The sequence below is a fragment of the Cyanistes caeruleus genome, chromosome 11 (genome assembly GCF_971803275.1).
Source record: "Cyanistes caeruleus chromosome 11, bCyaCae1.hap1.1, whole genome shotgun sequence".
NCBI classification, from domain to species: Eukaryota; Metazoa; Chordata; class Aves; order Passeriformes; family Paridae; genus Cyanistes; species Cyanistes caeruleus.
The window spans coordinates 3,442,713-3,467,149 of NC_141711.1; the positions used below are offsets into that span (position 1 = coordinate 3,442,713).

Genomic DNA, 24,437 nt, shown 5'->3' on the forward strand with positions numbered 1-24,437 from the left:
GTCCTCTCACCTCTGTTTAACTCCAGTCACTGCACTTTATCTACAGCTTTCTCCATATTCAGTGTATTTCCAATGCTAAGAAAGTCCAAAAGCTAATCATTTCACCCTTTCAGACAAGTTAATTTATCCATCTTTTGTGCCATGAAAGATCCCATTGTCTCTGTCACATGGTGTGTTCCTCAGAAATTATGCATATTTGTAGGTTTTGGCAGTTTCTGAAGCATTAGTGTGCATGGATTTTTTTTCTTTTTTTCTGTGTTATTTCATATGTAACTGTTTATAAGGAAAAAAAATTGCTGAGCACAATTCAGCAGCATTAGGAATAAAGTCTAGGAATATAAAATCCCCCTTTTTTAAAAAATAATCAAAGCTGAACATATTTATGTATTATGTATTATTATGTATTTTTTTGGCTTTTAAGCACTGGTAATAATTATTTGTCAATTGTAACAAATTTTCCAGATGGAAACTAAGCATATTAGTATCACCTATTTGCTAGAGTCAGGATGAGAGACAAGTACTACACAGACATCAGAAATCAGGCTATTGAGATCATCCCAGTATATTTCTCTTCTGCACCATTTTTGTGTTACTAAAAATAAAATACCGATACCTGCTACTTTTTCTAGACTAAAAAGCAATTTATCTCTGTTATGCATAAGCAGACTTGGTAATTACTGCTTTTTATTATCCAAATATTTAGCATTGCCATCCTCATTTCCCTTTAATGGAAAATAGTATCATTGCTGTGCTGAGATGGGAAATGCTTAAAAAAAAAAAAGTAATTACAAACTATTCACTGTTCAGTATTTACCACATATTATGGCACTTACTGCAGGTTGTTTAGGAACCAGTTTCAGGAATGTAAAGCACTTTTAAGCATATTTTTGTGTCACTGTGTATTCTTTCCACATTTGTTAGAGGAGTTCTGGCCACGTCTCATGGATCAGCATCCACCCCGGTGGCCAGGGCTGCTGATGAGAACAGGAACCTGCAGAGTTAAAGGTTCCCACTCAGCTGGGATTTAGGAATCAGCCTCTTGTAAGGGATCCACAGACTGACCCCAAAACCATTCATCACGTGGACAGCTACTGTCCAGAGCATTGTTTGCCTAACATGATGTGGGTGCTGCCACAGCTCATAGAAATATTAACTTTTAAAGACAAAATCCCCAACCATATCTTTGAAGTGGGCTAAGAAATCCACAATAACAGCAGTAGAGTGATTTATGCTTTCATCTTAGTGTAATCATTGCCATCTTACCAAACCCATACTTTAAAATTGTATACACATCAAATACAGTCCTGCTCGTAGAGTTACCAATTTACCAGCCAAAAGCTGAATAGCCAGAAAGTCACAAACACAAGGTCCCTCTGCAGCAGGAGAGGGTTTAGATTAAAATTTAGCTGGCTCATCACCCCAGTTCTAAAGTCTGGTCCTGTGTCCTTCCTCCTGGCTGTGCAGCACTTTTCTTTTCCATAGCATTAGCAGCTTGCAGACGACACAGTCAGGAAACTACTTGGAAATAATTCCTGTAGTAACAATTTATGACAGAGCCCAGCTACCACCGCCTGTTCCCTGCGTGACATCAACCTGTCCTTGAAGTTATGATTATTTATGTAACAATTGCATAGGAGAGCACAAAGAGGATGCCAGTCCACGGATTTGCAGGAATAAAAGTGCCCTAAGGAACCTAAATTAAAATGCAGGCCTGTGCTAAACTGTCTGTGATCCAGGATCATTATAGAATTTGGGAATGAACTGGAAATCTGTCCTCTGTGAGATTTTTTACCAGGTTTTACTATAAAGATGGAGAAAGGATCTTCATAAATAGTTTCCTGCTCAAGAGTTACTCTGAGAACATTTCTGAAAACCATTATACGCTGCAATTTAGATTCTTTTATTTTGATTGCTTGTTGAGTTGTACCAAAAAACAACAACAACAACAACAAAAAATTAGGATGCACACAGTAAAATGTGCAATGTTTAATTTGCAGCAAATAATAAAACTCAAGCCAAACTCAGCATTTCCTTTTTCCAGAGAAAACATTACGCTGAACCTAATTTTACAGCTGTACAAACTGTTTTAAAGTAATCTGCTCAATTGGGCGAGTTAATGATATTTAATTTGACCGGGCCAAACTTTGCATGCTGTGCATTACTGGGAGCAATCCTGTGCAGTGCAAGTGTTTGTGTGATGTAAATGTCATGCTAACACCTTCCCCTCTCAGCTGGCTTCACAAAAATCCTGGTGTCATCACCTCTCTAAGGCAAACCCAAGATGACAGCAGGGAAAAAATGTTGCACAGGGTAATTCAGCAGGAATTTACCCTTTTCAATCTTTTCTGCACTCAAGTTAAACCTCTTTACATCAGTCAGCTTTTTGCCCTGGGCAATATGTTAAATATGGGCTAAATTCAGTTATTGTGCTGAGTAATGTTCTCCTTCAGGTGGCCCACTTGTTTTAATGTGATTAAACGTGCAGAGTGTGTACTTAGTGCAGTGTGTGGATTCTCTTCTCTTCCCAATTCCATGTCTCCTGTTATTTCTCTCCACTACCCTAAAAATGGAGTTTTTTTATTGCAGTGACCGAGTACTACCGTCATGTTTCATCTGAAAAATTGTTTATCAGACCCAAACACATAGTTTTGTAGTTTTGGTTTTGTTCAGCAAGGGGTGAAGAGTCTAAAAAGCAAAACAAATCTAGAAAAACTACAGGAGAATCAATAACTTTTTGTGTTTGAACAAGGGCTGAGGGATTTCTAATCTGCAAGAAACAAATGGGGTGCTGGTTTGTACTTCACCTCAAAGAGCGAGCCCAGTGAAATCTATCACAATAAAAGGCAGAGCAGAGGATTTGTAAAGTTGCTGCGGAGAAAAGGGAAAATGAGAGACGCGCCAAGATTGCGGGGACCGTTCCCGGCGCGCCCGGGGATGGCTGGAAGGTGAAACCCTGACGGCTTTGCTGCTTTCTCCCCACAGGTCAATGGGAAGGATTTATCCAAAGCCACCCACGAGCAGGCGGTGGAAGCGTTCAAAACCGCCAAGGAGCCCATCGTGGTGCAGGTGCTGAGGAGGGCCCCGCGCGCCAAGGCGCACGAGCCGCAGCTGGTGGACGTGGGCACCCAGACCGACATCACCTTCGAGCACATCATGGCCCTCAGCAAGATGGGCTCGCCCAGCCCTCCCGTCCCCGTGCTGGACCCCTACCTGCTGCCTGAAGAGTAAGCCATGTCTTTCTGAGCCTCAAAAAACCCCTTGTGTGGCATGTTAGGAGTTCACAACCTCACCTGACTCGCTGGTAAACATGCACTCCCAGAAGCAGCCAGGATTCATCCACCACCCAGCCATAACTCACAGCATTTTCATTTTTCCTACACATTAGCGAGACATTACTCACATGAGTAATGCCGCCGAGTCACAACACGGCCTCATAAAGCTCATTTTTTTTTGCTGGCATTTGATGGATAAAGTTATTGCATTTTGTAATTCCTCTCACTGCCTCTTTGGGTTGCTTATGTTTTAACTTTATTTTTTATGGCTGCCATAAATTCTGTAATGCTAAGAGCTGCTACATTCTGTTCCAGTGTATTAATTACTTTATTATAACCCTGCAGCGCTGTTACTCGAATAAGTTATTTCCTGGGACTAAAATGACTTACCAGTGTTGTCATGGATGTTTTAGAATCAAATTTTAATTATTGTTAATGGTAATTTGATGCTTTTTGTACTTACAAATACAAATGACAATTATCTCCTGGCGCACACGCCCCCCGCCCTCACATGCTGTTGGAGAGGCAAACAGCTCCCCAAGGAGCCCCTGCAGATTGCCTGTCATCCTGCCACACAAATCCACAGGGAGCAGGGAGTGGAAGGGATTCTGACCCTCTCAGTTGCTGTGTGTGAGACACTGATCTGCTCAAGACACAAAAATTCCTGCTTTTGAGCCGATCCTGAGCGTGGTGAGAGGCAGGAGGGGTGTGCACCCACCCTCCCAGCGTGCCTCTCCTGGGAAATGGGGTTTGGGTTCACACAGCCCTGCCTGCACCCCTGGGAAATGGGGTTTGGGTTCACACAGCCCTGCCAGCACCCCTGGGAAATGGGGTTTGGGTTCACACAGCCCTGCCTGCACCCCTGGGAAATGGGGCTTGGGTCAAACAGCCCTGCCTGCACCCCTGGGAAATGGGGTTTGGGTTCAAACAGCCCTGCCTGCACCCCTGGGAAATGGGGTTTGGGTTCAAACAGCCCTGCCAGCACTCCTGGGAAATGGGGTTTGGGTCAAACAGCCCTGCCAGCACTCCTGGGAAATGGGGTTTGGGTTCAAACAGCCTGCACCCCTGGGAAATGGGGTTTGGGTTCACACAGGCACGGATCCTGCACTGCCCCTGAGCACCTTTCACAGCACATTAACTCCCACACATTGAGCCAGGACTGTGTGCAGTGTCTGCTCCCCTCCTGACCCTCTGCTGATGCTGGAGGATGGTTCAGCCAATATTCCCAGCCCATTGAAAATTCAAACACAGCAGCACGATTTAGTGGAAATACTTGACAAAAGGCTGGAGCTTTGAGCTTGCAGTGAACAAACAGCAGGGCTTGGAGCCTGTGGAGAGGACATGATTATTCCTAGGGCCCCGACACCACCTCCCAGCCTCAGCTGCAGTAGGGGCTTTTAGTACCTCTGACTTGCCAACTGAAAAACCAGTTACACTTAAAAAATGGCAAATATTAATTCCTGGTGAATCATTTAGGAAAAAAAAATCTTCCCTGTGAGGCCCTGGCACAGGGTGCACAGAGAAGCTGTGGCTGCCCCATCCCTAGAAGTGTCCAAGGCCAGGTTGGAGCAACCTGGTCTAGTGGGAGGTGTCCCTGGCCATGGCAGGGGTGGAACAAGATTTTCCTTGAGGTGTCTTCCACCCCAAACTCTTCCATGATTTTACCATTTCATGATTTAGGTCTCAACATGCTTGCATTATTCCAGCTTTGCCCTATCAACTTCGTATTGTTCCTCAGCCATTAGACAGATCCCAGCTGCTGGATCACCAGTGAGCTGGAGGTGTTGGTGCTCCCTCTCAGCCCTTCTCATGGTCCACACTCAGCTCTCAGGGTGTGCTGTCACCCAGCGTGTGAAAGCAGTCATTATTTCCTAGTGTTTCCTCTCACTTCTCCCAATTCCATTCACATTAATCTCTAACAACTTGACTCTGCTAGCCAATTAGCAGATGCTGTTACATAAATAGCCTCAGAATGTATCTAGTTAACAGAGAATTAAAGGGAGTTTACTTTCACTGCAGATAAAACAATCCAGCACAGAAAACAGCGATCACAAGAGTTCACACTGCTTACAACTTCCGAGGTAAAGGGGTGGAAGTGTGGGAGAGCTCAAGCAGTAAAAAGCAGCAGGCTGCCCTCCTTCAAGACATGGAATTTTCATTTAAAACACTAGCTGGGATAAGTGGTGTAGCTCATAGAATTAACCACATGCAGCTCCTCGGTGTGGGGGTTAGTCCATCATCTCCCCTGCAAGCTTGGAATGCATTAACAAGTTCCACTAAAGTCCTGAGTGCTGCCCTAAAAAATACCTTTTTTTTTTTCCAGCCATCCAGCTGTGCATGAATACTATGACCCAAATGACTACATGGGAGGGATTCATCAAGAAATGGACCGGGATGAGTTGGAATTAGAGGTATTATTAGAGTAACTATTTCCTTTCCATACACACCTCAAGGTCTTTGATTTGTATAAAGTGAAAAGACTTTTCAAAGCAGATATTTGTGATAACATTGTTCACCAGTTGCTGATACCTTTATCACTCCATTGAGCTGTGAGCCAGGCACTGATGATCTTCAGCTAACAACATGAATAATGAAGTAATTGATTCCTTTAATTAAATTCTGTGTAAGTGTGCTGATTTAGGCTTTCTGAAAATCTGAAAGGCTCTGCTGAGTGGCAGGACCTCTTCCACACAACCGCAGTAAAAATTTGTGAGTTTCCCTTAAATACTTCCTGGCTGAGAAACAGATGTTCCTGATCATATAATTTTGAAGTATATTAACTTTACAAGACAAGGCCAGGATAGATTTGCCACTAAAGTAAGCTGTTCCTCCCTTTTTCATTACTTAAATGACATATGTATACATTTGAAATTACAGATAATAAAAGTTGAACTACTCATGAAGGTATGCAAACCCTTTTCCCTGCCAAATCTTTAAAAATCACTTTTGGTTTTAGCTCTTGGATGTCCCATCAGAAGTTCATCTTCAGTTTTCTCATTCCTAATTTTAATAACCTACTCCCAGCCATTCAAAGTGCAGCACAGAAACTGTGGGGTTCTGCAAGACCCTAAAGCAGTACTGACCCAGTGAAGTGTTTTTAATTATTTGTAATAAATAGTAGCAAAATATCCCAATAGTTCTAAATACTGCCAGCAATGCCTGACCCAGCTGATCCATCCAAGATCATGAGTAAGAGAATATTTTATACCTAGCTTGCACTTCTGATTTCTTACATCCTGGTCCTGCTAACACCTACTTGTCAAAGCAAGCAGTGCTGACCTGCCTGAAATTCTGCTGAAATCATTGTGGATTTATCAACAGCTTCAGTGGGAGCAGAGTTCAGTCGTTCTATGAGCACCAGGTTGTTTCCTTCTATAAAAGTGTTTGCAGGATCAAGGACTAAAACCCCATAAAAAGTTTGCAAGCTGTTCTCAAATTTTGCAGATCTGGTAGCAATTCATCTCTGTATACAAACATAAATCAAAGGCAGGATAAATTCAAAGTGCCAGTAAAACAAATGCTACTTAGCAGACTTCAAGGCCTTACTTTTCAAACAAGGGCCTTTTTTTTTTTTCCCCTCTTAAATAAAAACAAATACAATAAAGTTTTCAGTCTCAAAGGAAAATGTAGAACAAGTCAGTGTTTTCTACCAGTATCTTTCCAAAATCTACCTTTTAGGAAATCTAATATTGCAGATAAATTATAATGTTTCCATTAGAAGGTCAACCAGTTGAGCTGAAAACAGTTTAAACACACGCACTCCAGTAGCCAAACCTTAATATGCCTTAAACCACAACATTAATAATTCTGACATTGATATAGTACTTGATGGCCAAAGGTGATCAGCTCACTAACACAGGCAGATGAGCATTAGGAAAGTCTCTGTGGCCTAATAGTATTTCTTAAAAACCTCTAAAGATTCCTGTTCAAATTGTAAAGACTATGATCAATGGTAAGGTCAAAGTGCTAACAGGGACTCAACTGGCTGGTTGCTTTTTTGTTTGCCTTTTGATAGATATGTTTTAAAAGACCACAAAGGCACTGTTTCATTGACTGCAGCAGGAATGTCGAAAGTAAGAAAGCCATCAAGTCAGCCTTCTGGGTTTCTGTGTCTATAAAATGTGCTTTGAATTTAAATCAGAAGCTCCTCATCTAAACTTTTATGGTCTATAACTGACTGGTTAGTGATTTGTAACAAGCAAACAAGACAAAAAAGGTGAAATAGCCAAGTTCCCAACAAACCTCCAATGTAAATATCCATAGGAAGGAATTTATGCTGGCAGTATTGCTGAGGTGCCCAAATTGCATTCTCGGTTTTATCTCAACATTTGTCTTAAAATTGATGACTCAGAGGTAACAGCCATATATTCTCTGCTACAAAAATAAATAAATACCATTCCTTTTCTTTTGAAGTTGCCATGCCACAAGTAAAGAGGAACTAAATTGTGAACTCCTACTTTATTATAAATTAAAAGTACATTCATTCTTCACGGAGGCCCAGCTAGAAGTCATTTCAGGCTCATAAAGGAAGAATAATGTCACTCCAGGATTCCCCAGCAGTGTTATGCATTAATATGTTTATTCAAACAAGTCTGTCCAGCTGTCAGACACAGCCCAAGCGAGGGCTCTCTCAGTGGAACTTTCTCACATTACAAAGGAGAACATTCTACATCAAAAAGGGGCCTGTTCCCTCCCATTTGCCTTTCTGTCTTCACCCTTCCCAATATGCAACTTGTATGTAGGCCTTCCAAGAAAAGAACTGAACTCAACTGAATGGTTAGTTGAGAGTCAGTGAGGCTTGGAGATGAAAATTGCATTAAATGTTTGCTACTGCTGAGAAATTTCCCTCTGATACTCTCAGTCAGTCTTGGACAGAAATGAAGCACTCTTGTCAAAAGACTGAAGGAGGACACCAAATCTGTTCAAAGAGCTTTTTGCCCACCCAGTGCAGAGCTCCCAGTGTTCCCAGCATGAAACCACAACAGCTGACCGGCAAAAGATCAACACTGAGCACACAAAAACGTGCTTCAAGATCTGAAACTAATACTCCACTGCTTTTAGGAAACCACAAGTAAAAGCTGAGTACCAGTTTCAAGCTCTCCCCTTTGCTGTACTTTGCTACTTCAGCTGAAACTTTTCTTTTACTTCTCCAATAATCTGTTTGTAAGGGAGGCGAGAGGCGACTCTCTGAACATGAGAATTGGAAGGCTCCATCACAGGCACTCTGCAATTTTTATTCTGTCCTGGTTTGCAAAGCATTTCAAAGCATCTTTTATGTGAATATATTTCTTCTCTATGAAAACTCCAGCTCTGCAGGGAGCTGCACTGATCAGGAGCTTCTCAAGGCATCGCTGTGTCTCGGAATACAAAGAGCTGCAGCCCGAGCAGGGCTGCTTCAGGCAGTGATTGAATATGTAAAGGTTTAAAAAGCTTCACAGCTGTACTTTCTAACACAAATATTTGTATGTTCTCTGTTTGGAACAAACGCAGAAGTGGTAAAACATTTCATCTGGCTCACAAGCCAGCAGTGCAAGTTGTCCTCCCTGGGCTCTCGGGAGGTTTTCAGCCTGGCCTCAACGCCCCGTGCTGTGTGAGAAAGGTCTGGATGATGGAGCTCTGCCCATCTGCTTGGCAGAGAGCCTGGCCATCCTCCAAGTTATCTTACTGGGGCACCCCAAACCTCTTTGCACCGGGGTGAGAAGCACTTTCCTTCAGCCTTCCCCAGCACCACTGGTGACTAAAGCTGGTCCAGCCTCTGCGGTCAGAATTCCCATCACGGAGCTGGGCTGCCACAGAAACTTCCAGGTAGATTTCAGCTTCTCTAGGGCAGGGAATTTTGGAAAGAAAATCTGGTTGATACCATTTTCTCCTTTGAAAAGGGAAGGGGTGGGATTTTCTTCCATTTACCTGTGTTGAAAACCACTTTGATATGAAAACACAAATTTAAAGATTACTTTTCGTAGGTTCAAGAATGCATGAACAAGATTTTTCCTCTTGCTGTGGCAGGGTCAGTTGCCAAAAAGTAGCAAGAAGGCCTTGTGCAGTATAAAAGGAAATAGTTCTTTATATTTATTTCCCTGACTTTCTTTTCTGCATGAAACCTATTTATGGGATAACAAAAAAAGGGGACCCTGCTGGTCAGGTATGGCAGAGGTCAGCACAGGAAAAAAACCACCACATCTTACAGAAAGAGGGAGAAGGACAGAGCACTTGCCATGCAAGCTGTGGATGAGGCTTTCTGAGTGACTGAACTATTTTTACCCATCTGTCACTTCAGATCTCTACTGCTCATCTCTGTCTTGTTAGAGAAAGGACTCTGATTTTTATAAATTTGCAGGCAGGCCATAATTCTAAATCAGCAGTACAATAATTCAATAATCCTCTGCAAATGAAGGATCTTCTGAGCTTAGAGAGGTTAATTTACTATTATCACTTGCTCCTAATTCATTATGACGAGTAGTTGCAGGTATAATGTCACAGGGCACGTTCATTTCTTCTTGTCTTGCTGCAAATGCCAGATGGATTTCAGCAACCAGCTCTGTGAGCCCTCCTTGGCTCTGCATTTGATGAGGAGCCAATAATCTTTCAGGCACTTCTCTTGCACAGACTATTTTGAAAGAGCATCCAAATCCTCCTTTGAACATCTCTCAAAATGTCACTTTTACCTGATCTGAAGAAGCAGATTTGAATTATCTGCGAGTGTTAAAGTGCTCATAGACAGAATTTTCACATTTCTCATACTGACCCAGCCCCAACATTCCCACACTCTGTGGGCAGCACCTCTGCCTGCCAGCTGCAGGTGTGGAACAACCTCAGTGTGTCCCTTCCACTGCCCAGGAATTCAGCCCCTGAGACAAAACTGTAAGAAATGGCAAGCCCTGTGGCATTGCAAACACAGGAACTTACACCTTTAAAGCTCTCCAGGCCCATATTAATTTTCCTCTGTTTAATTAATTCCTGGTACAATCACTCAAGCTGCCATAATACCTGTACTTGCAGGTGCCAGTTTTCTATTTTCCCCTTTCATGTATCTCTGCATTACACAGACTTGCCTCTGAATATGGAAAATAACCTTTGCTTTGAAGACTCTGGTGTTGATTCTTCAACTCCAACTGGAATTACACACTTTTATCTCTCAAATATTTCAAACCTTTATGATTATATTAAAACTTCACTCATGCAAAGACCCATAGAAAGCAGCTGCTCCTATGTTTAAGTTCATAAAATTATCATATTTGGGTAGCATCAAATCCACTTTCTCTCTTCCTACCAAAGACTAGAGGGATTGTACCCAAGAGTAAGTCTGTCAACTAATTACTCATAAAAATTCAGGTTCTGAACACCTGCTCTCTAAATTTTTTTCTGCTCTAGCTTTTTTTGCAGCTTTATTTCTGAGTGTCTTTTAAAACAACAGATACTCCTTTTCCATTCCAAAGAGATATTATTTAATTTTACCAGATGATTTATTACCTTCCAGTGTATCACAGGTGACATCTCAGATGGAACAATTTTAATATAAACCCATACTTTATTATTAATGATGATACCCTTTATAGTTGTGCACTGTTGGAAACAGTGGAAACAACCTATTTGATAGTCAAAACATGTGGTAAGTAGGAAAGAAAATAACACCTTGCTCCCTCCTGTCCTTCCACTCCAAGAGTTTGTAGTTACACAGGATCTATTTAAGCAATGGCCAAAGTCACCATATTTTTCTGTTTGTTTTTTGTGGGTTTTTTTTAACATTATAATTTTTTTATTTTTCACTGCCAGTATGGCAGGCAGAGCCACAGCATAAATTTCCTGCCATGCCTTCAAATCAATAAAATATATAAAAAGCAGTCCTGAAGGTAATGAAACTTTTTTGTTAAAGTATGCAGGGAATATGGGATTCCAGGCCTGAATGAAGCTCAATACAGAAATTCCCACCTCACCCCAAGGCTAAATGCAGCATAAACCCACTGACTGCAGTGGCATCCTGGAGGATCAGCTGAGATCAGAACTGAATCCACTTTGTCTCATCTTTCTTCTGCAGAATCTCCATCTCCTCTCTAGAAAGCTCCAAAGCTTTGGAAATCTGAAGAAAACCCCGCTATTAAAGCATTGTGTTCAAACCTTTAAGTAACAAAAGAGGGGGGAGAAAGCACAGCAGTTCACCATGGATACTATTGATTGAAACCACTTAAATACCAGCTGAAATGTCACTGACATTTACAGCTACGCTTCTTTAGGGGGAAAAAAAAAAGAAATTACACATGTTGACAAGTAAATAACATGAGATTGCTGATCTTGGCAGCTGTCAGCTAGACACACCAATAAATTATTCATATCAGCTTGTTTTATTGCCTTGCCCCTTCCAAATGGCACAGGAACAGAGATGTCAGAAATAAGGAGCTGTGTTACCAGGACTTTTCCTGTGGAATGGCAGGTCCAGGCACAGATGCAGGGGGCAGGGTCTGCCCTGGGGCTGGGACACCCCTGGACCCCACTGTGTCCCTTTGCCTGCTCCCTTTCCCCTCTGCACCAGAGCCCAGATCTGCCTCTGTCCTGCCTGGCCTGAGGAGTGGGACCTTGCCAAGCCTCGCTCACTCCCCTCACCTGAGGAAGTAAAAACACAGCTCCAGATGCTTTCACATCTCTGTCTGCACAGCAAAATCCTTCCTCCCCATGGCAGCATCCTCAGGACCAGCACAGCAGTCACAATAAGTTGGTTAAACGCGTTAAACCCCCTCGGGATATCCCTCAGGAGCAGGAAGGCAGGACTGAAAGATGCCACAGGGATGGTCCAGGAGCATCCCACAGCCTGGGGGTATCTCCATGGGGTTTACAGCCCTTCCTGCCAACCAGTGTCACACAGCAGTGGCAAACACACCATTCAAAAAAAAAAAAAAATAACCCTCAGGAAATCCTTGTGGGAAAAAAAGCATAGAGGAAGAACATCCATTTTTAAGATGGGTTAAATGTCCCTGATATTAACAAGACCACCATGACCTGCTGAAACCAAACAGTTGCAAGATACTGAAATGCTTATTATGTTTCTATTACCAATTCCAAATGCTTTGCTGACAATATATTGATCTTCAGTCACACTTTTGAGAAATTTATTATATGACTTCATGAAAATTATACAATTTAAAATAATGAAGTATTATAGGTTTTTTTCTGAAAAGCCAGAGAATTTACCCTGCTTATTAGGAAATATGTATCAGCTGTGACAAATATTGAAATCATACTTTTTAAGTATTTTAGCCTTTGAAGTCTTACCACTACATGAAATATAGGTAATTTTTCTTCCTTAAGATCAATAAAAGGTCTATTTTCAAAATGACTTCCTATTGATTGAAGGGTCAAAAATGTCCCAGGTATTGATTGTCTGCATATAATCACGTTTTGCTCAGTAAGTTAACCTCGTCTACAAGTGAAATGAAAAGACATCCACTATATCACTTAAGCAAAATATTTTCATTGCATTTGAAAAATTGCTTCCATCAGTCACCAGAGTCTCACTGACAATGTATTTTCCTTTTCTTTTTTTAAACCTCAGGAAGTGGATTTACACAGAGTGAACAGCCAGGACAAGCTTGGCCTCACTGTCTGTTACAGAACAGATGATGAAGATGACATGGGTATTTATGTGAGTGAGGTAAGATTGAGCTGCTTTCCATAAGATACCATCTATTTGTCTTTTCAGCTGCACTGTTGGGCAGTTAAGGCATTCATCCTCTGTTTGTTCCATGTTGGATAAACAGCCAAAATGCAGTAATTGGAAGAAATCTAATTATTTTCCTTTTTTCCAAACTGAGTGCGCTCCTGCTCCCACTGAAGTCAAATTTCATTATATTAACAATGTTCTGTTTCTGATGGTGCCTTCAGAGTATTTTCATATATTCCCCCTTTAATTTTTATTCTTGATTATTCCTGAAACTATATAAATTATAAAAACACCCACATGCTTATATTTGCAAACATCTGGGGCCCATTTGTCTCTCTTTGTCCCTTTCCATGAAAAAAATAGCATTTTACACAGCAACATTTCTTCACCATGCAGAGCCACTTCAAATTAATTGCACCAGTTTGAGGAAAGAAACCCATAATTAAACCTAAAACCTTCCATTAAAATGCACCACCCAGGAAATTCGGGGAAGTAAATACTGATCTCCCAAACCTGCAGAACACTCAGAATTCTCTTACTTTGCAGATCGACCCCAACAGCATCGCCGCGAAGGACGGGCGGCTCCGAGAAGGGGATCGCATTATCCAGGTACGTGTGGGGAGTGTCCAAAACCCCAGAATTTCCCTTCCTGCCCTCGTAACAAGGCTCTGCACGTGCAGTACAGGGGGATGGAGCAGCCTCACGTGTCCAAACTGGAACACTCGCCCAGCGCTTCTCCGCGCAAGGCTGGGGATGTGCGCGTGGATCCATCCAGCCAAGCGTCTCCATGGAGCTCGGCGCAGCAGCGCCCAGGTGGCCCTAGGAAAACACTTCAAAACACTTCATGGTGGTGTTTTTTTTCTTTAAAGATCAATGGCATCGAGGTGCAGAACCGAGAGGAAGCTGTGGCGCTTCTCTCCAGTGAGGAGAGCAAGAACATCTCCTTACTTGTGGCAAGACCGGAAATTCAGGTACGGCAGCAACAAAAAGCCCTCGCTTGAGTCTTCATTAAAACAGTTGCTGTTTTGTAGAAAGAAGTTCTTTCAAATTGTTTTCCCTGTCTAAATCTACCAGATCTGCCTAAAACCACATTATACACTTTGACTGCACATATATATATATGGTCTAAAATAATGGAATTCGGCAGTCACGGTACTTACATATATATTTTATATTAAAATTCAATTTCTAAGACACTTGGTGATTTATATGTGCTGCAATGCTATTACAAACATCAGTGCAAGGTATTATGAATGGTTTTGAGCCAGTTTTGAAGAACACGCTGAACTCTAATTCCTATTGCTATTGATTATTCATTCATTAAAACACCTATTATTTAGCCCTTCACACACCGTCTCTTAAAGTACTTGAATACTGTCAAGAAGCCTCCTGAGCTGCAATAAAAGGTTGAACCAGATCCCTTTGTAGAGCAGGGATTAGCACAACAAAGGTGTTGAACAAACAGCCGGGAGCACCATTGTTTGATCTGTCTCTGCTCCAGTGCTGGGAGAGCAGCCCTTGCCAGTGCACCTGGAGACACGGGGTCAGGGTCATCACTGTTCTCTTAGCCTGGATATTTCTGATCTTTCCCTTGGGGATAATCGGGAATGGGAGTAAAAATATCCTACAGACCCCAGCCAGTTTTCCTTCTGGCCCTTGATGCTGCCTCACAAGAGGCGTGTTTGAGCTTTGGGCTCTGGAGTGTTTTTATACATCCTAATCAAGTTGTGCACAAACCAAAACTACCTCAACTCTTAAAGTATTTCCACGGATCAAAAGACTGAGTTTTTCCATAGGTAGAGGGCTGTTGAAGATAAAAGCCCTGCTCCTGGAGATGGAGGCAGCTGTGGGAGGAGGTGGCACAGTCAATACCCACACTTAGCACAGGGACAGGCTCCTTCCCAAGGCACGTCAGCACTGTCACAGAAGGGAATCTCCTGAGATTTCCCAACCACTGTCCACAAAGAAAAGCCATAATTTATGTCAGTCTTCAGTCTTTTGACAACAATTGGTTTGTTTTTTCCCTCCCTTTCCACACAGCTGGATGAAGGATGGATGGATGATGACAGAAACGATTTTCTGGATGACTTGCACATGGACATGTTAGAGGAACAGCACCACCAGGCAATGCAATTTACTGCCAGCATGCTTCAGCAGGTACTGCCCTTCTGGTGTGCAGGGCTGTCAAACTTCCCACTGCACCCACTAGTCAATATTGAGCTTGGCTGAATACACTTGGTGTCTCGAGTGACACTGAGATCAAGGCAAAAGGGCTTTCTGTAAAATCAAGATATTACATGACTGTCCACAGCTTCATCTCAGGGACCAAGATGTTTTAAAATAGTACCTTTTGTGCTTTGCCCCTTTACAACGACACAATCACAATTCTTGGAAATCCCCTGTCACTGTGGTCACTGAGAGGAGTAACTGGGTGTGTGGTGGATAGAGCAGGCAGGGAGCTGATTTACAGAATCTCCTGTTTGATGTGCATGCACAGACTGGAAACTGCCTCCCAAAACCTGCAAACCCAAATGGACAACAAATGACTGAAGCAAGATCTATACAAGGGGAAAAAGGCAAAGAAAAAGTTTTTACATTACAAATTTTATGCAGGGCCATAGATACAGGCTTATGTTGTCCATCATTCTGTTATGATTAAAGCTCCTTCCCAGTTTTTGCCTAGATTTTTTTTCTAAAGTTTTCAAGAGCTCTAAAACTTTTTCTAAAGTTTTCAAGATCCTCTGTGGCATCCCCATGTTGTGAACAGTCATGCTCTCATTTTGGCACTGCAGGAGAACTGGATAGCGTTGTGCACCTAAGTGGGAGAAGAAACATTTTGAAAATGTGACTTCTACCACTGTTGCTGCATAGGTGAAAATCAGACCTCAGGTTCTTCTGAAAAGGACATCGACAGCAGGCTGTGGGCTTGGTCACCTTTTCTCTGAATTCTTAATAATAATCCTTCCATATAAGACTCGTAAAGCATAAAAAGTGATGGATTAGGAGAACTATTTAAAAATAAACATATGTCATGCACTTGCAATAATTTTTCTTTGTGTCCTGCTGTTTCTGTTGTTAGAAGAAGCACGAGGAGGATGGAGGCACCACAGACACAGCCACTATTTTGTCCAACCAGCACGAGAAGGACAGCGGCGTGGGGCGCACGGACGACAGCACGCGCAACGACGAGAGCTCCGAGCAGGAGAACAACGGGGACGATCACACCACCTCCTCCAACACTCTGGGGAGCCAGAAGAAGCTGACCTACAGCCACGACACCCTGGGAAGCGGGGACATGCAGTTCAGCAACGAGTCATTCATCTCAGCCGACTGCACCGACGTCGACTTCCTCGGCATCCCTGTGGACGAGTGCGAGCGGTTCCGGGAGCTGCTGGAGCTGAAGTGCCAGGTGAAGTCTGCCAACCCCTACGGTCTGTACTACCACAACAGCACCCTGGAGATGAGCAAAAGCGACCAAGAGAGCGTCGACAGAGAGCTGGAGATGCTCAACGAGGAGCTGCGCAACATCGAGCTGGAGTGCCTCAACATCGTCAGGGCGCACAAAATGCAGCAGCTGAAGGAGCAGTACCGGGAGCCCTGGATGCTGCACAACAGCGGCTTCCGAAACTACAACACGAGCATCGACGTCCGCAGGCACGAGCTCTCGGACATCACCGAGCTGCCCGAGAAGTCCGACAAGGACAGCTCGAGTGCCTACAACACGGGCGAGAGCTGCCGGAGCACTCCGCTCACGCTGGAGATCTCCCCTGACAATTCCCTGCGCAGAACTGCAGAAGGCATTAACTGTCAAGGAAACGAGGGGGCAGTGGCGTATAATGTCTCCCAGAAGAATTTGTTTGCTGGCTCAGAGAGCCATGAATCCAGCGCTGGTAAATGCCACGCCTCCATTAAAGATCCTGACCTTGGCAAGCAGCTGGAGAGCAAGGAGAGGAAAGGCAGCGATGGCAGCAAAAGCCCAACTCATGGGCAGAAAGCCTCGGGCTCCTCCTACGTGTCCCCCTACCACCACTCTCCCTACAAACACGCTCACATCCCTGCCCACGCCCAGCACTACCAGAGCTACATGCAGCTGATCCAGCAGAAATCCGCCGTGGAATACGCACAGAGCCAGATGAGCCTGGTGAGTATGTGCAAGGACTTGGCCTCGGGCCAGAGCGAGCCCAGGATGGAGTGGAAGGTCAAGGTCAGGAGCGATGGGACGCGCTACATCACCAAGAGGCCGGTGAGGGACAGGCTGCTGAGGGAACGGGCCATAAAGATCAAGGAGGAGCGCAGTGGGATGACCACGGATGACGATGCCATCAGTGAGATGAAGATGGGCCGGTACTGGAGCAAGGAGGAGAGGAAGCAGCACCTGGTGAAAGCCAAGGAGCAGAGGAGGCGGCGGGAGTTCATGATGCAGAGCAGGTTAGAGTGCTTAAAGGAGCAGCAAGGTGCAGAGGAGAAGAAGGAGATGAACATCATTGAACTGAGCCACAAAAAAATGATGAAGAAGAGAAATAAAAAAATATTTGACAATTGGATGACAATCCAAGAACTGCTAACCCATGGAACAAAGTCACCGGACGGCACGCGGGTGTACAATTCCTTCCTGTCAGTGACTACTGTATAATCAATCCCCAGTGCTAAATTATGTACATAAAACACTACCAGTGGGGTAGGAATCAATGCCTCGTTCAATGTGGCAAGAGTTTTGTATATAAGATACAGTCACCGAGTTTATAGTTCGAATACTGAACTCTACGACCGTGGGTGCCAGGATCTCCATTCTGCAGTGGAGAGGAAGCTTGCCCATCTCCTTCAAAGGCAATATTAGCAGTGCTTTTTGGAACACTGACTGTACTTTTTTTACTTGTTCCCTTTTACATGAAGTGTCTAAATATCAGAAATGTATTAACCATACTTACACAGGTAATTTGCTTAAACTATATTCATATTAAAAGGTACCCATGCTTTTCTTTACCTAAAAAAAGAATGCAAGAAACCCACAAGAACAACTGCACATATGTATTTTTATTTTATTTTTGTGAAACCATATTTTGTGATATTATTTTGCTGTTGTTCACTTCTACACCGAGTGCTGTTTATCAATACTTAGCTCAAGGTTTAAACTCAGAATTAGAATCATTCTCTTGTAATATTTAACATTTATCAAACAGCAGTTTTTAGAGTTATGCTCAACATTTAAACATTTTTCTCTTTAAGGTTTCTGAAGAAAGTATAGAGGTTTCATCTGAAAAGCCTGAGGCAAAGTAGACTATTATGCAGCTTTAAAGGATTTTAAAGCATGTTTGCAAATGTTGCAACCTATTGAAGAAACGTGCATGTACAGCTAATTTGTTTATATAAGACAGTTTGTGGAATTTGAAAAGCCCATGGTAGTAACTGTTTGCTTTATAGATTTGAATGTATTGAATTATAAAAGCAGTTTCATGAAATCATCATTAGCTACAAACGTTAACAAGTAAAATGAAGTAAAATAAATTATTGTTTTATATTTCAAACTACCTTAAATTCTTTTTATTCCCTTCTGGTTTCACCACCTAGAATATAATTTTATGCAGTATAGCTCCTGTGCTGCAGAAATGCCTGGACAGCCACTGGAGCCAAACCTGAGGGAATAATTGGTGTCCTGACTTTGGGGGGAATTTGGATTGAGGTTTTTGTGAGGGAAGAGGCAACGGAGAAGCACAAAGAATATCAAGAGTAAAATCAACAATGTTTATCTTCAGCTCACAAGGTGTTTAAGGTGACTTGTAAGAAAGAAATAGAATTTCTGCTCTCCTGCTTTGCTTTGTGGTTTCTTAGTGGTATATAAACCCCACCTACAGCCTTCAGTTTGCATTAAAACCAGACAAAATATAAATTAATGCATATAAAAACTAAAGCAAATAAATATACAAATTAAAGGAGATGGTGAAAAAATAACAGAGCTGTCAATAAGATATCACATTCCTCTTTGTGTTTTTTATTTCTGATTAAGAATTCAGATATAAATTGGAATATTCTTCTGGATTAAGTGATGTAGGTTCATAATTAATAGCTCCCAGATTCTCCATCCCCTCTCCCTTTTTCCTTGAAAACTTAATCCCACACCTTCTAAGTTTTCATTCTGGACTTTTCTGTCATAACTCAAATGAGCAAGAATTGCAATCCTAGTGACAGAAGTGCAAAGTTGGAAGGGGAGAGAGATTAACAGCTTCTTGTGCCTATTTTTTCTGTCATGGAGAAGCAAACAGCAGATTTGTCCATGTTTTTTTTCTGCTCCCTCTGTGGACTAGCACTGAATTCCATGGAATGTGTCTGCCACACTCCACAGTGAGCTTCTGTATACCTGGAAATTCCCCTTCAGCCTGTGTAATCTGGCAACCTTGTCAGTAAGCCTCTGCAAATTTATCTTCAAACCATTATTTTCCTTCAGGATAAAGTGCTAGTCCTACTGTAGTCTGTGAGAGGTTTCTCTGTTGACTTTGTCAGAGCTGGGATTTCTCCTGACGTGCACCAGCTGTTACCATCACCAGTGGTACAGTGGGGAAAACATCAGATTTTTTGCACACTTTTTTCAGTGTAAGGCATTTTCCCATCTCTGTCTCAAATCTGCTTCACCCTGAGTCCATGTTCTGTTCATCCCAACTGCAGGTGTGAGAGCCACAGCAAAATCCTGCCCCTCCTCAAGCCCACACACTCAAATGTGCAGAGCTGTGACTAGTGTGCAGCAACAATCCTTAAACCAGGCATGAGAAGACAGCTCAGCCTCCTTTTGTCTGCCTGGAAATATTAGAGTAAGATTTGAAATGTTCTAATGAGGAATAATTATTATCAAGCTGCTCAAAAAAAAAAAAAAAAACCAGACTCCTTTGGAATAACCTCACATGCAGGGGTTCCTTTGGGCACCAGTGACATCAATGCTGAGCATTCTGTGCATTGGGTAGCAGCAGGAATATGTTTGGGAATTCGGTGTGGTATGCAGGAATTATAACAAAGCATCCACAGTATAAAATTTACATTCGTTAAGATGTTGAAATAAAATTATTGGCCAAGAGTTACTCTCACAGCTTTGAGTTTTTCTTCAATAAGTACTTGCTATTTTGGACAGTTAAAAATCACCTCTCTCCTTTAGCACTAGGATTTATTAATTAGCATCAGTTCACAGAATCCACCAGTTATCCTGGAAATCTGAACAAAAGCTTTTGCAAAACACGGATTTTCCTTCTTCAGTTGTCATCCCACTTCTCATTGCCCTATCAAAGAACTTAATGAGGTGTTGAAAAGGGAGATTTGGGGTCTTTTTACTACTTGCAAGGAAACATTGGAAATTACCATAAAATTAATCCAAACCTGACATTACAGAGCAAAGAATCCAGCTAAAAGCAACCCTGGATACTTAAGAGGAGATATTTCATCCAAAAGTTTTTCTAAAAATGACATTGTAGTACATACCCCAGTGCTTAAAAGATAACACTGGAAATTGTGCTGATATCTAAAGGATATCTCCAGAAATCTCCAGGCTGCAGCAGAGGTTTTGTCCCCTGGGTTACCACAGGTTGTTCCCAAAACCCAGCACCCTCCACCAGGGCCACTCCTGTGGGGCAGCGTGGTGGGTTGGTCCTGGTGGACACAGCTTCAGATACTCAGAGTCCTGCAGGGATCAGCACTGGGGGATGTGCTGGGATTCCACTGGGGACGTTCATTCCAAGTGGTTTTTGAAGTTCTTTTAAACCTGGGAGTATAAAACTTCATATCCAGCTGCCTCCTCAGCCTAATCAAGCGTAATCTCAAGCAAAAGTCATCCCAGGATAAATAAGTATGCAGGGAGAGATGCTAAATACACAAGGAGGGAACATGGAATTGCCAAGCTGAGAGGTTCAACCAGAATCCGTGTGTGCAGCTCCTGGAGATTGTCCCACAGCCCTTGCACATTCCTGCTGCTCCTTGTCCCTGCTCCTGCCATGGCAACACCTCGGTCCCCATCCCTGGGCAGCTCCATCCCAGCAGAGGTGACCAGGGGACACCCTGGGTACAGGCTGGTGCAGAATTTGCCTGCCTCTCTGCAATGCAAACAGGCTCTGTGTCAAACTGGGGTCAGCTTCCCTGAATTGCACACTGTCTCCCAGATGTAAAAAATCTATAAAAATGTAAAATACTTATTTGCAAATAGGGTTTAAAGCGGCATGGAATCGCCCGGTTTAGATGTGCACTGAAATGGGAAAGCCCTGAACCAAACCTAACAGCATTTTTTTGTAAATTAAGAGATCTTGCACAGTAGGGATGGCAAATAAAATGAGGTAAGACTACATATTGCCTAGGGACTACTGGTTGGAGAACTAATTAGGATTATAAACTGAAAGTATGTAAATTAACCAAATATAATTATCTGCTAGTGGCCTTTGGAAATAGGTTACCGGATACTTGTTAGCAAAATTGCTCAAATGCCTGGAAGCCATACAAAGCAAGCCATAAGCAATTTAAATTCCTCTCTTTGTTTTATTTTCAATTGTTTTAAAGCAGTTTTTGTATTAAGGATTTATTGGAACATAAACTAATCAGAAAACTCAAAAACCAAAAGTGAGACAGAGACTGACACAGCAGATGCTGCACCTCCATCCCAAGGCCCTTGCTTTTGTTGAATGTGAATTGTTTGATGTGAGAAAATAGCAAAGATTCTGCTTGGGGTTTCACCAGAACAGCTCTGTGAGCTGCCAGCCAGAGTTCAGCTGGGAGAGTGGAGGTTTCTGCACGAGTTCAGCACCTCAGCCACGCGAGGTTTGTGTGGAGATGTGCTCCCTGCTTGAGTGCAAAAGTGCAGAATTATCCTCCCTTTTCTCCAGGTGTCTGTCATGGCACAAAGCAGCAGCTTCAGGGGTTTCTGTGGGGAGATCTCACCACCAGATCATGTCAGGAACACAGGACTGGCGACTGGAGGAGCTGAGGGTGGTGGAGACAGTGCTATGTATTTAACATTATAAAATATAAGGGGTCACATCTAAAGGGGCTGATTTCATGCTGAAGCATGAGGGCTTTAATGCACAGGCCTGCCACAAAGCCCACTTATGTGAGCTGAACGACTCCAAGCAGTCCCAGGGGATTTAAAGCACTCTATTAACTTACACAGTTAATTACCCTGCACTGTGCCAGTGAGGTATGTGAAGGGACAAGCCATCACAGCACTACTGCATTTCCTGCTGCTCACCACACCTCCCACAGACCTTCTAATGGTCACTGCTTTAAAAAACCCATCCTGCAGCCCTGCTAAAATAAAACACTGCCACCCCAACCTGTGCCCTCCTCCAGAAGCTCACGGGGTTCTGTGTCCCAGCTCATGCTGAAAAATGAATTGTGCAGCTGCTACAGGACTGACTGTAGTAGGCTCACAGTCAGCAAGCATTGCTATGTGTTCTTGGGTCTAAAGCTTCTTGCTGGAATCCTGAAATACCCAGAAACATCCTCATTTCTACAGCATAACAAATGCAATTGCCTACTCTGAGAATTTGGTAGAGAACAAAACCCGGATTTAATTTAAAAGCCTGATGTCTGTTCTACTGGAGTCAATCTGCCTGTTTTGGATGCTGGGAATTAAAACTTTACCTGCTTTCTTTTACTTAAATTTGCACATCAGCATCATGGATCTCAGTGCATAATTGCAATGCTTTTTACTCATCAAAATGAGAACAAGGTTCTACCAGTTTCCTATGAAAAACTGTCATCTTCTGACACAGAATGTTTCTTAGAGGAGATTTAATCAAATCAATTAATAATGACTTGGCAACAATGCTCCAATTAGGGTTTTAATTTACAAAAGTATAATGCCAATAGCATATAAAAAAAAAAAATAAAATCAGTGGAGCCAAATCAGCGGAGCCAGTGCCCAAATAAACATCTGGGCTGATATTATTTCTCCCTTCTATGCAAAATCAAAGTAATTTCAAAAAGATAACTACATTTCTCCAAAATCTTCTTCAATCACCTCTAAGACTAATCAAGTTAAAGCAAGCCCAAACAGCCCATTCCTAATTCTCCCAGCAGATGATGCTGGCTTTAGGTCACATTTCCTGCACCCTGCTCACATCTCTCTCCCCCTTCTGGGAAAACTGAGCCAGCTAAGCCAGAAGGGGATCAGAAAGAATAATCCCCACAGTCTTCCAGAGTTGGGTGTGGGCCCAGCTATGACTGGGGATCAATTACATGTGCAGGAAATCACATACATAACACACAGAACAAGTGCCAAGTCTGCCTCTGTTATGCGTTTTGATTTTGTGTTTTGTTCTTCAGGACCAAAAAAGGAGTTGGTCCATCTCATACACGATATGAGAAGCACGTAATATCCCCAAAGGACTGAAAATGTCTTCATTTCCACAGCATGAACAGATTAAATGCTTGCTCTGGAAGCCAGGAGGTTCTGTTATAAAGCACAAGGCTAAAGAAAGGCCCAGCAACAAAGGCTGGGCTGGAGCTGCTGACAAATCCTGACCTGCACAAGTGCAAAGAGGCACCACAGCTTGTGTGGCTGGGCCAGGGACTGCTCCTCTGGCCAGGACACAACACTTGGGCTGTCCTTTCAAATCAGTTTGCCAGGGAGGAGCTTTAAAGGTAATTTCTTTGACAATCCATCCTTTTTATGTGAAGCAACTGCAGGACCATGCTACGGGGAGCCCCATTAGCCGAGAATAAGAACTTCTGTGTAAAAGTGAACTTTTGGTGACCTTCTCTCAAACAAAATACTTTATCATATTGGAGTGTGGGCCTCCCAGGTGTCATGGCGAGGCTCCATTGTCCCGACTCGGAGAGCTAGCTTTGATTTTCCATAATCCATCCTCCAGCTTAGCTGGGCTTTGTTAGCTTTGAATGCCATAAACAAAGGCTCCCCAAAAGGCAAATCCAGCTATAACTATTTAATAAAACTAAATCAAAAGGCTGAAAATTGAAGGCACCCAAGGTTTATCAAGTTCAGAGTAAGCACCCAACATTTATATTCCTTAGGGCTCGAGGGATCAGCCCAAATAAAAGCAATAAGGTCACATCCAAATAATTTCCACAAGAAACACAACTTGTTTACACCATAAGATCCAGCAATATAACAAAAAACAAAATGTAATAAAACACAAAAGCAAGCTTACAAAGCTATTCCAGAAACACCTCTCTGCTCTGCTGCATCTGAACTCACAAACTGAACTCAAGCACTACATGATTGCTTGGTAATGAACTGATGAGCCTTTTTCAGTATTTCCATCCCAAACTGTCTCTAGTGAGGAAAGACTGACCCTTTCTATACCTGCAGCCACAGAGCTTTCTTTCTCCTGTGTCAGTGTTTTCCAGTGAGGCTGAGAGGTTCTGATTCATTTATTCTTTCCAGGAGTCTTTGTAGACTTTGTAGAATGCACATCTGCATTACAGAGTAATTGAGGCTGGGAGGGACCTCTGGAGATCCTCTGGCCCCATTCACCACTCAAACACATTAGGAAGGATTGCTTAACACAAAATAAACAAACAAGGTG

The 24,437-nt window shown here is 42.8% G+C and overlaps 1 protein-coding gene across 2 annotated transcripts in view; it reads left to right on the forward strand.

The window, feature by feature from the left end:
- Nucleotides 1-18,449, forward strand: part of PDZRN3 (PDZ domain containing ring finger 3) — a 129,058-nt gene extending 110,609 nt beyond the window's left edge. For both annotated transcript variants that reach the window (XM_023935109.2, XM_023935108.2), the window contains 7 exons: nt 2,983-3,224; nt 5,596-5,683; nt 12,817-12,915; nt 13,471-13,533; nt 13,794-13,895; nt 14,965-15,081; nt 16,004-18,449. In XM_023935109.2, coding sequence (XP_023790877.2) covers nt 2,983-3,224; nt 5,596-5,683; nt 12,817-12,915; nt 13,471-13,533; nt 13,794-13,895; nt 14,965-15,081; nt 16,004-17,557 — 2,265 coding nt within the window. In that variant the 3' untranslated portion in view covers nt 17,558-18,449. The remainder of the gene's footprint in view (nt 1-2,982; nt 3,225-5,595; nt 5,684-12,816; nt 12,916-13,470; nt 13,534-13,793; nt 13,896-14,964; nt 15,082-16,003) is intronic.
- Nucleotides 18,450-24,437: the final 5,988 nt, after the last annotated feature.